Below are 13,539 nucleotides of genomic sequence, written 5' to 3'. Positions count from 1 at the left end.
CATATTGTTTTCCTTTAACTTTGAATTTTTAGGTAGATTTTGGACTTACCTTCATTTTTTCCAAGGTTGACTTTTTATTGCTATTATTGTAATCAGTTATTTCACTTAAATATGTTGATTTGATTTTTGCATAATGTGCGTCTTCCACCTTTATTAATAAGTAATATACAAGTTATTTTTTTCGAATAAGTCTATTCAAGTAAGGCAGAGTTGATAATGAAATAACAAACTATTACAAGTTAAAATAATTTTGTTCATTATTTGAAAACTAGTGTACCGGTTTTATTAATTAATTAAAAATCAAATTACAATAAAAAAAGAAAAAAAAAATTTTCATCAGTTAGTATTTTATCTATTTAGACATTGAATAACTGCGTGACACTTTTACTAATTTACTAAAACATTAATTTTAAAAATTAGTATAATTAATTTTTTTCACTAATTGGTTTTAGTATCATAAAAACTGTAAATTATTACATCAAGTAACCGTTAAAAGTTTTTTTTCAACTTCTAGAATATCAGCTTTCTGACGGAAATGATTAGTAACATTTAAAAAATTACTTCATTTTTAAACAATTTCAGAAAACAGAGAAGAATCTATTGAATGTATGTGTATATACATAAAATACACCTGAAACTCATTTTGTTTTGAAGTTGGTTAAAAAATGAATAATTAATTACACTATGTTCATGTGACTCATAACAACTGCTATTTGACCTGTATAACTAGATAAATTGTTTAAAATTTGATTCCGATTTTTAACAACTGATTTTACAATAAAATAATTAGAACTACTTCAAAAAACCTTACACCACAGCTGAAGGACTTTCCTGCGCGGCTTTTTCTGATGCACGGCTTACACACAAACACACACACATATATATATATATACATACATACACACACACACACATACACACACACACAAACACACAAAACTTCATTTATAATTTATTTAAATATAATATTTGTTTTTACAACCGTACATCGTGCTACACTAGCGCTTCTTGTGGTGACAGAGAGTACTATTGACGCAGACCCACTTAGCCACTAGTTTAGAACATTTTTTTTGGGGGGGGGGGTGATTTTGAAAAAAAAAGTATGCAAGTATAATTTTTTAATTGTTAACAAATGTACCTACGAAAAATACGAGTAAAATCTTAATTAGGTAACATCTCGAAATACTGAGGGTAACCTTACTCTACAGCCTCACTCCCTTGATCTTTTAAGGTGAAAATTTAATGGAATCAATGCCTCATATATAGAAGTAATCTGACCACCCCACCGGGTTGGTCTAGTGGTGAACGCGTCTTCCCAAATTAGCTGATTTGGAAGTCGAGAATTCCAGCGTTCAAGTCCTAGTAAAGTCAGTTATTTTTACACGGATTTGAATACTAGATCGCGGATACCGGTGTTCTTTGGTGGTTGGGTTTCAATTAACTACACATCTCAGGAATGGTCGAACTGAGACTGTACAAGGCTACACTTCATTTACACTCCTACATATCCTCTGAAGTATTATTTAAAAGGTAATTACCGGAGGCTAAATATGAAAAAGAACGCCGAAAGAAGTAATCTGACCAAGTTCGGTCAAAATCGGTCCAGTAGTTTTGCAGATGTAAGGTATAAGACACCGAACACACTTACACGTACATCCGGAAAGTTTCCGTCTGGTTTTTTGAGATCCTTAGGTGTCAAAACGTCAAGATCTGGTGAACACTGCATGTGTTCAAATTGGAACGATTACAATGCTTTCCCTTCTACAACTATAGCTTTGTTATAGCGCTAGACGGGAAAGTAAAAACCACACTGAAAGATAATACTTTTTCAATTCTTTAAATGTCAACTTTTTAGAAGTTGGAACCAAATTAAAAATAAACATAATTTACTAACACTTAAATTTGGTATCGATTTCAAAATTTACAATTTGAAAAATAGAAAAAAACTTTTTTTTAATTAAATTTTTTTTTTTTTAACCTTCGGGTCCACCGTTAGGCATGCTTCAGAGGATGAGATGAATGATTTGTAGCGTGTGTAAAAATGCCATGCCTGACCGGGATTCGAACCCGGGACCTCCGGATGAAAGGCCGAGACGCTACACCTCGCGCCACGGAGGCCGCTCCATGTCTTTAAATTAAGTCCCTTGAAATTAAATTTAATTCAATTAATCTTAATTTTATTAAATTTTTGGGCGATAATATCCTGAATGTTGTAATCACATCAGACTATAAGTCCAATACTTAAAAAATAATGACCGTAAAATAATTTCTTATTATTTTTGTAAATAATTTAATTTTTCGTTTTAAAAATAAAACATTTTAGTTATGTGAGAAAAACTTAAAACGAAGACCACCGTTTGCGAAGGAATCGAATTATTTTTGAATCGAAAAAAAGGATATTGAAAACTGACATACGATTTAAAGTTCTAAAAAAAGAAAATTGCCTTATTTGTAAAACAAGATTTTTATTTTAATTGAATTGATTTTGTTTTATTTTCTTTGTTAGATGTCATAACCTTACGGTTGTACTCGGCCAGGCATAGTTTTTCTGTCACTTGATATTTTTTGTTTTAACATTTATTTCCGTGTTGTGCTAACTACTTTTAAAATACAATTTTTGTCAATTTTAAAAGATTAATTATATAAAGAAATTATTATTATTATTAATATTAAATTAATAATTCGATTTAAAAATTTGCAATTTAAAAAATAGGAAAAAACTTATTTTTAGCATTTTTATAGCGTTTTTTTTTTTTAGAAGTCGATTTAATATTTTGTGAAATTTATTTTAAATTTTTTAACTTTTGTTTAATTAAAGTGTGGATAAGAATTAGAGAAAAAAAACGGACACGTATGAAAAAAAGCCGTTCTCAAGAAATACAAAGAAAAAACTGCATTTCATAAAAATAAGAAATAGAATACAAAGAAGCAGTCTCTTATAGGGTAAATGGGTATTTTATACAAATTTGAAGTTTTTTTTTTTATATTTTACTAATTAATTTTAACATAATTTTTTTCATAATGTGAATAAAAAAATTTACGTAGATCATTGTATGCAACTCAGTTAAGGCAATGTGGATTATTCTGACTTCAAAATAGATATTAACACAAAATAAAGGTGTTCTTTCGAATGCTTCACAGAACACCTGAAACCTCTTTTTCTAGCAGCCTTTATATTTCCACTTCTGACTCGGTATGCAGGCTCCTAATCATGCTTTGTACTTCTTTATACTCATTGTATCTTAATTTTAATGTAATACCAAACTTCTGATTAGTATGTTAAAGCTAAATTGGGTTTGCCATCAGTTTGTAAATATTTGCTAATAATAATTAATAAAAACTTTTTTATATTTTTCGTTTGATCGAAGGAATATTTAAATAAATTAAAACAGTAACCTATATTAAAAAAAAAACTATTCAGCAGTTTAATCCGTAATATATAATTTTATTTTCTCGGCTTACAAAATACAAAATTTTAAAAATGAGATATTTTTATGTAATTTTTTCACATTTATAGAAGTCTGGTTAAGTTCTTTTATTTATAAATTGGATAAACTTTAAGAATTTTTTTTTATGGCTTGATCTAACATGTTTTAATCGAAAGAGGAAAAATGTCTTATCTCTACTATTCGCGCTGATGTTCACATTATAGATTTAATGTTACCACTAATAGTGTTTCGTTACGTTAGGTTGATCGTGACGTAGAACTGTACAAATAAGACTATTTTCAAATAAAAACTGAGTATAAATCTAGAATCTTGTCACGTAATTTCGTGCTATCACCATAGAAACATAACAATTATAATAATTAGTTAGATAAAAAAACGAGTGACAGTTGGGGAGAACCTGTGTAGTGGTTTTATTAGCTGTAGCACAGAAAGAGTATAGTTACCAAGTTTTCTAGCAATTAGGATTTTTACCTCTTACACATTTTTACTATTATTTTGTGTATTTTTTTCAATTATAAATGTAAAAACTAACGCTATTTATAATTATACTAATTGTAATTTTGGTTAAAAATGTTCCATATCGTAAATAAGTCAAGGTTTTTTTTTAAAGATAATTAATAGCAGCAAAATTATGTTTAGAAAAAATGGAAAAATTATTCATCATTTTAAAGTATTTTTCCACTAACTTAAAAACAAAAAAAAAAAAATATTTTGAACAACTTAATTTGTTGTAAAACGGTTTTAAGTTGTAATTTTGATAAATCATATTTAAAACGAGCTACATTTAAAAATAAAGGCTTTCTAGTGTGAAATTTCTAGATGATAAATCAAATTTCTAGATGATTCTGTCTGTAACAGAATCAATTTGTACTATTTTGGTTTTGAAGCATCTTAATAAAATGTTAAGCTTGTCATCATTATTGAAAAAATTATTGTACTCGCACCTACAAGAATGCTTCTCGTTTGAATTATATCATCTGTAGCGCTTTCAAAAATACAAAATGTGGGCTGTATAAGGATGTTGACCAGTATCCACAAATGTGTTAATCAAATAGACTGATTACACAAGTGAACACAAAATTTGTATCTAACATGTTACACAACTTTTCTCATTGTAATTTGGGTGCTGATTTCAAATATGCTATTGAAACTGTGTTACCGCGTAAAGATTTTACGTAAATCGTAAATCTGTAAAAAAATTTATAATAAACTCATTTTGATCAACTACTGGTTACAATTAAGAATAGTTTTGTATTTTTAATTTTAAACAATTCGCGTAAACGCGTAATAAAGAAAAAATATGTACATATCTCATTGTATCATGAGAAGTAGACACGTATAAACATGTCTATATGATGACATCATACACACACAGATGTCTATATACAGACTTTTGTTGTTGCCTACTACAGAACTTAAAATCTTATTCAGTCTAGCTTGACTAGTCTATACTGTTTGTTGTGTTTCACAGAGTTATTAGTGTTTTTCTATATTTTCATCAATCCCTAAATAAATACAAAAGAAAAAAAAATAATACAAAAGTAATTTTTCTCGTTTTTATTTGTTATAATATGGCTTCTGCAAAAGTTCGTGGATGTTCAAATCATCCAGACAATTTTTGTTATGTCTGTGGTAAATTTACACCTAAATCTCAAAGAAATTGAATTGAAAAAGAAAAAAATTGAAAATTGAATTGAATTGAAAAAGAAAAAAATTGAAAATTGAATTGAAAAAGAAAAACTTATAAATTTTATTTTGATTGTGCACTCGGGGATCAAGATAAAATCTTGGCGACTTTTGCATATCGCGCTCAGTTATTCTAACTGAATGGTCGAAGGGGAAACGACGAGCCATATCATTTACCGTACCGATGGTTTGGCGTAAACCTAAGGACCACTTCACCGACTGCTACTTTTGTATGACAAATATATTTGAATTTTCATTCAAAAGTAGAATGTTTATAAAATATGCATAGGTATTTTCAGCTCTAAAGCCGGTACCACAAGAAGAGGAATTACCTGTACCTGTACCACCATCTAATCCGACATTACTAGAACAGCAATCTGAAAATGAAGCAGATGATGTTGAAGAATTTCTTTCTGTATCTGATGACAAATCTCTTCATTTAATTCAACAAAATGAGCTTAATGATTTAGCCATCCATTCCATTAGGTCATGCAGTCGACATGAAAGAAACGTATGAAACTGTGGCATCGATATTAAAGCAATAAAATACAAAGATCATATGTGGAAAATTTGCAGTAATATGAAAGTTGTTGCGTTACTTCTTGGTTTACAAGATGGGTTTACGAAATATTGTTTTTTTATCTATGGAATAGTGTTGGTACAAAACGTCATTACCAAGTAAAGTACTGGCCATTGCGGCAGAACTTTGTGGGTGGTGTAAAGCATTTATCATTAATTGAGAGCGGTAAAATCATATTGCTGCCACTTCACATAAACTTCGGATTCATGAAAATTTTTGTAAAAGCACTAGACAAAGATGACCAGGATTTAGTCATTTAAAAATAAGTTTTATAATTGAGTAATTGGTAAGCTCAAGGAGGGTATATTTATCGGAAAACAAGAAACCGCTTAACGACCCAACTTTTGACGATAAACTTAGCGAATGGGAACTAGCTGCATGGAAGTTCTTCAAAGACGTTGATGGTATTTTTACGCAACAGAAAGGATAAAATCTACGTTTTTTGGTTAATAAGCTGTTAAAAAACTACAAACTTTTAGGATGTAGGGTGTCATTAAAAATTAATATCCTACACTCCCACCTAGACTTTTTCCCCGAAAATTTGGGCTCTATCAGCGATGAACAAGGAAATCGTTTTCATTCTGACCATGGAGCATCGGTATCAAGGAAGATGAGATCCTGGGTGTTGATTTTTGTTTAGAGAAACTGATCAAACATCGTACAAGCGAAAACGTTTGTCAACATATTTAAAAAATTAAGTTAACAATTCCAATGATTTAGACTTTAGATACTGTTATTTTAAAATTGTATTAATGTATTTCAGTTTATCTGTGTTTGAATAAATAGAAATTTAGTTGATTTAAACAAATTTTACATGATATATATATATATATATATATAAGATAATATTTTTTTAAATATAATTATATTTTTTTAAATATAATAATTTAAAAAAATATGAAATCAATATTTTTTTAAATTATTATATATATATATATAAGATTTCACAGTGATTATGCATTTATTGGTAAATAAATAGCTTGTGTCTAAAAAACGTGACATATTACACAAATTCTGATAACACTTTTGAATTCAGCACCCCAAAATTAGTTATAATTACCATATACGATTTCAGATACACAAACAAATTTTTTTTGATGCGATTTAAAAAACTTAACTTATTTATGAGTTTATGTTTAGAACTCAGCTACCTCCATTATTAGAAAAAATATTCATCATTTAAAAAAAACAAGAAAATTATTTTTGTGTAAATCAGCATAATAATTCGCGCTTAAGATACCGGGCCTTCTATTAAGGTTATATTAACGGTTTTTTTTTTTTAAATAAACTATCATTTCCCATTAATCTATTTAAAATAAAGTGAAGAAATATTTTTCAGAACTAATGTTACTCTATGGATGAATATTTAAATAATATTGCTTAAAAAAATACCTTGAATTTTTTCAAATATTTGCTAAAATAATTTCCTTAGTGTTTTCTTTTTTCATGTAGATATTTGCTTTAGGCTAATTACTATTTTATATATTTATCACTTTTAAGCAATAATAATGGACTTTAAACGCGCGCGCGCGCAAGCTCGCGCACACACACATATTTTGTAATGCTGATTTCGTCATGGCTTTACTGTCATTCAGCTGGATTTTGTCTTTGTTGGCAATCTCTCTTTTTTATTGAATAGTACATATACAAATTCCTAACATGATCTATGTAATGAATTATTTTGTAATATAGATCCTAATAAAATATTTATTTAATTTTAAAAAATGAAAAAGAAATTTATTTAAAAAATGATTTAAATTATTTTAATTTGTGTAGTTTGTTATTTATTTATATTACATTCCTCCTTCCATAATTTGGTAATTTGCATTTATTGGAAAAATTGTTGGGATTACTAAACATAAATTAATCATTCTTTATGTGGACCTCAATAATCGCCTAGGTCATTTATTGAACACTAGTTTTGAACCTAACTTTCAGTACCAAATATATTGCACTAGCAGTCACATTATATCTATTAATTTGATCCTTAATAATTCACTTCATAACAAAAAAATCTAGATTGTATTATCTCTACTATTAGATTTAACTACAGCAGTTTAAAAAAAAATGAAATAAAAATAAAGAAAAGTACACTCTTTTGACTACTTTTTAATTTAATGTAATATTATGTCCATGTGAAATGTCCCAAAAAATATATTTCCTTTTTAAACAACTGTAGGCAAACCATTCAATTATAGCTTCTAATAAGAGATGAACTTTTATCTTTTATAAAAATAACAACTTGACTGAGACTCAAAAGCAGGATCCATTGGTTAAAAGACAAAAATGCTACAACATTGTCTCAGAGATTGGCATATATAAGAATATGTCTATGAACTACTTAATAACTTATTATTTTTTCATTGTTCTGTAAAGGTTGCGTTTTTTTTAACATTATAACAATTTTTAGTTATGGTTATTTTTCATTTTATATCCATTTTATTTAGCTTGGTAAAATGAATATATCTGATTAAATTTTATTTTAAAATAACCATTCTTGCCTGAAATAACTTCTATTTGAAAAAAACTTATAATTAATTGTAATGCTGTCTGTAAAAAAATGACCAAATTTGACAAAAACAAAAGAAAGATTAACTAGCAGTTAATGAGGGAAATTTTTATGCCTGTTTCCCTCAAGTGAAAATTTGAATTACATTCTAAAATAATATTTTTCTTTAATTCTTTCATTTTTGTTGTTGAATAATTTTTTCAATGAAATACTTGGTTGTATTATGCCTAATACTTTGGTTAGGTATAAATACATGCAAAGTTATTTAAATTTAGTAATGGTAGGAAGTGTAGAAGATAAATATTGAAGCTAAAACTAAATGTTAAGATATTTAAAGTTGAAATTAAAAAATTCATGCAATATAGAATTGGAAAAGTGCATCTAAGCAATTAAGATACTGATAAGCAAGGATAGATTAGTAAAAGGGTGCTTTTATATCATTATCAGTAACTCTAAGTCTAATATAATAAACTTTAAAAAAAAATATGAAATCAATTTTTGAAAAACTGATCAAAAAGTAAAAACAAAAAAATTTTATCTTTGAGAAATCGAAGTAAAATTTAAAATATTTATAAAAAATTTATTAACCTTTAATTTAGCACCAACTTCAAAATTTAAAGAATTGAAAAATTTATATATTTAAAACTGTTATGGTTGTTTTTGATGTTGGTTCTATCTTTTTTTTTTTTAAACTTGTGTGCTTTTTACTTTTATTTTAATTTAAACTACAGCTAAGCCTATAAACAACAAATGCTATCATTATGAAAAAAGCTTTTTAGAAGGAACTCAAGGCAAGTGGTTCATCATTAAAAAAACCACCAAAAAACCATTCCTCACTTTCATTAACATCAATTGTAGAATTGGTAAACAAATTACACCTGGATGTATTCTTATCTTTCATTCTAAGTATTTATAGGAGAATATGCATCATGTTTTACTTTTAATTCTGGTTTTGATGTTTAAAGTTATTAAATTTCAAGGTTGTTCAATTTTTCTTTTTTATGTTTTTACAAGGCATGACATTGATTATGGCTTTCAAATAAATAGCATCTGTGGCCTTGTGAATGAAACTACACGTGCATGCCAATGTAAATATTATCAAAATAATTTAAATTAAATAACGCATAATTTAATTTCACACATCTGCTGCGGTTATAAAATTAATTTTAAAGTATTTAAAAATTATTGACATTTTTTTCTTTATTCTACTTTTTTCATATAATGTGACATATTAATTCCACTCATCTTTATTAATGCTTTGTATTTTTGTGTCATTAGTTATTATGAATTTCTACATGTAAATCACTTGCCACGTGTCTCATTTTTAATTTCTTATTTTATTTTTACCTCTTTAAATTTTGCATTAATTGAACTGATTATTAAACAACGGATATGGCAACATTGTAATTCAAAAACAATTTAGTATGCATCTAATATATCAATCAGTATTATAAACTTGCACTTACATTTATTTATTTCTGAAAATGCAATCAGAAAGGAGAAAAGTTGAGCGCTCAAAAGTGAAGTATGGTGAGTTTATCTGTGTTGAAATTGGTCATCAGTAATATAATTTATTACAATCATAATATTTTATGATCTGCTATTATATATATATTAATGAAATTTTACAGTTTATTTTTTTATAGTAATTAATTCCCTGTTTTATCTTTATTAATTTAATTTCTTAAATCTAAGGGAGAAAACAGTCACTTGATCATTTCTTGGGTAGGTATGGTTGACAATTCAACAGCATTTATAGGGGTTTAAAAATCCTTATCTTCCATACAGGTACAATTGTTTTAAAAGTGATTTTATATTTGGACAAGAGATGGAAATATAACTATGATATTTTTCATCAATATCGTTTATCTTGTTTCAGTATGAACATCAATATTGTATGAACTTAAATATAAATGGTATTATTCTAATATTTCCACAACCTTTACTATTTTACATATTTTTATATATTTTGTTTGTTCTATTAACTTTAAAATAAAATTACTAAAATTCAATACTTAAATATTTTAGAATGTAATATGATATAAATTATAAAGAAATTAATTAAAAACAGAGTGAAAGTTTTAAAGGAGAAGAATTAATTAAATTTTTCAGGTTCCATTTTTTTAAATATAAAAGAAAATATTCCTGAATTGAAATAAATCTGATTTTTTTTTTAAAGAAATCTTGAATTTAGAAAACTTCATATTTAAGTCTTCTGTTTGAAAAAATCTTAGTTTTTACTTTATTCCTGCAAAGGGTATGTATGGGTAGGTAAATTGAGTAGTTAGCTTTATTATATACAGTTGGAATAGGTAAGATTATATACTTCCATGGAAAGATTTTAAAGAAAAAAAATGACATTAAATGTATTAAATTATTTTTTAATAATAAAAAAAATATTTGTGTATAAATTTCTATGTATTGTGTTATATAACACTAAACTTTGTATAAACAAGCAAGGAAATCATTTTTAATGTTATTTTAAATAACTTTGGTTGGTTAATTATCAGCATTATTAATTTTAATTTGGTCTAGAGATTCATATTCTTTGACATGTTTTGGTGTATTATATTTTAAACTCTCGACACTTAAAGGCAAAAGGGGAAGAAAAATAAAGAATATTTCAAACCAAACTTGTAATTGATCAACTTTATTTACACCTGTTTTCTCTGGATTAAACTCTCTACAATCTTTTTGCAAAGTTATGTTTATTTATTAGAAAATTAACCAAGTTCATTTATATTAAATTTAGAAAATAGTGTTTATTTTTTCAGGTTACAACAATTTTTTAGGGAACAGAAGATATAGTTGTGTGAACCATATTTTGCTTAATTTTAGGTTAAGTATCATATAAAACTTTTAATTTGGTCCCATCATTTGTATCCAAAGAATTTTAATGTAGAATTATTTTACATTTTCAACAGTTATTAGGGCAATCATTTTTATGTCCAAAAAAAGTTTTGACCCATGTTTATTAGAACATTTTACTTCAAATGAGTTGCAAAATTGACTCCATGAGGGATAATAAGACTTTGTAAATTGGTGTATGTAGATTTCTTGGTTTATGTAATATATAAAAATGTATTATATATATTATATATATATATATATATATATATATATGATACATTTTATACACTATAATTTAAATCAGATCTATTTTCAATTTAGTAACTGATTTTTTTCCAGTTTTAGTAACATTAAAAATATTACTAGGTACATTATTTTATTTGGCTTAAAAGAATTAGATTTGTTTCAAAAAATGGTTTTACTAACAAGGAATTTGCCTATTAACTTTTTTTTTTTTAACTCTAATCTTCCTGCATAAGTCAGATATACATGGTACTAGTCAGAATTAGTTTTTTCTTAGAGTAATTATGTTCATTGTTCAGTTGGTCTTTGTGGTGAACATAATGAAAATGCTATTGCAAGGCTGAATAATCCTTTTTTTATAAGTTTCACAGATGATAATTTTATCCTATTTAAATATGTAGGTATTCATATATATTTAATTCCAGTTAATCTATTAAGATATAGATTCACTGCATAGTCTGTGGTAATTAATACATGATAACTACTGACACATATTTATTAATAGTTTCAGTATTTTATGTTTTTTTTTTGTTTTTTTTTTTAATGTGTTATAATTAATTGATTGAGTAAAAGTTTCTTTAAATTTTCATTTTTTGAAGTTGACACCAAATTAAGGGTTTGAAAGTTGTTGGTTGTTTTTAATTTGATGTTAATTTCAATTTATAAAAATTAATATTTCTTGTAATGAAAAAAAGTAATTTGTTGGTATATTTATATTCTTTTAGCTTTTAAATCATTCTGTAGTATTTAGAGTTAACATTAGGTTTTTTTTTATTTTAGGCGATAATTCAAGAAGTTTGCACAACAGACGGCGATTGAACAGAGTATTACAACTAAGTTCCAGTAAAGTAAGTAATGTTTTTATGATAAAATAGTTCATTTAATTTCGGAAGTGTCACCTTTGTTTTTAGAAATTTGTTTATAAATACATAAAGCAGTTATTTTTCAAAAACAGTAGTTATAAATAGTAAAAAGTTGTTATGTTAACTTTCAACTAATAGCTAACTGTTTTGCAATTTAAAAATATAATTATTGGTAATTGTTCATTGTATACTATAAGTAGTCTGCAATACATTCAAGCAAAGATAGCTTGATAAATTTATCATTTAAAAAAAACTGATAAAAGCTACAAGATATCTCTGATCTTTAATTCAGTTTTTTCTCAAGTTTGAGGATGAAGGAATCTCTTTTAAGATCAGTTTTTCTTTAAGATTTTTTTAATCTTGACAGCATCTTGATCTGTTCTGTTATTGAGAATATGGATTCATAAGTTAAACAATTTACATTATTTGTTAGAATACACAATCTACACGAAATAATCATTTGTAAACAATATACACCAGTCTATTATTCTGTATTTTGTACTTTTTTTTGATGTACTGTAATTACATTTATTAATTTTACTTTCATTATAATCTTTCATTTTTGTAATGTGCAGTATACTTATTTTTTCATTCATGTAACATAAATAAAAATTTATGTTTTCATTAAGCTTTATATTTATATAATGTGTTCATAACAATAAAAGGTCTGATTATGTAATAATTTACAGTATATTATTTGTACAGCTATATTATTTACAGTTATATATTTTTTTTGTTTAGCTGTGCATTTTAACTTGTTAAAATAGTTACTTGACATCATCTATCACTTATAAAGTTGCCTTGTTCTCTTGTACATATTTATTTTTAATTTTCTTACTTCAGAACCAGAGGCAGATGGTCAGTTTCAGCTATCACTATCATTTTTTGATTGATAATGAGAAATGTTTTAATTTGGAATCAGGATTCATTCTTAAAACGTTTTGGATGAAGGCAGAGGCACTACTAGGCTATCTTGGAGTTTGATTGACAATAAAGAAATTTATTAATAGATAAATAAGTAAATAGTTAGCCAATTGAAAGCCAGCATGCTGACCACTTTACCAATTATTCTTTTATTTATTGCTTTATGTACATGCTACAGAAACAAAGAAAGTACAATTTTGTTAATGGTTTTTTTTTTTGTGTACTCAAAAGGCGAGTATATTTTGAAAATGGTTTGGATATCTCTCTTTCCAGATGTTAAATAATAATCTCTGAAGAACTCTTCTGTTCTCCATGTAATTTTATAATTATTTCATCATTAACTCATTTGTTTTCAGTGGATAATTTCTTTTTTATCAAAATTTACTAATGTAAAATATTTATATATGTACATTATTTCTTTCTCTATTTATAAAA

At 26.1% G+C, this 13,539-nt stretch overlaps 1 protein-coding gene across 5 annotated transcripts in view; it reads left to right on the top strand.

Annotated features, from left to right (window-relative positions):
* The window catches only part of Cipc (Clock interacting protein circadian), a 207,368-nt gene that overhangs the window by 142,081 nt on the left and 51,748 nt on the right, over positions 1-13,539 (top strand). For 4 of the 5 annotated variants that reach the window (XM_075370817.1, XM_075370816.1, XM_075370821.1 and 1 more), the window contains one exon: positions 12,098-12,165. In XM_075370817.1, coding sequence (XP_075226932.1) covers positions 12,098-12,165 — 68 coding nt within the window. Of the gene's footprint in view, positions 1-9,693; positions 9,755-12,097; positions 12,166-13,539 lie in introns of those variants that run through there. The other variant, XM_075370820.1, reaches the window with a different exon arrangement.

This window comes from Lycorma delicatula, chromosome 7 (genome assembly GCF_047948215.1).
Source record: "Lycorma delicatula isolate Av1 chromosome 7, ASM4794821v1, whole genome shotgun sequence".
NCBI classification, from domain to species: Eukaryota; Metazoa; Arthropoda; class Insecta; order Hemiptera; family Fulgoridae; genus Lycorma; species Lycorma delicatula.
This window is presented reverse-complemented; position numbering and strand designations above follow the sequence as displayed.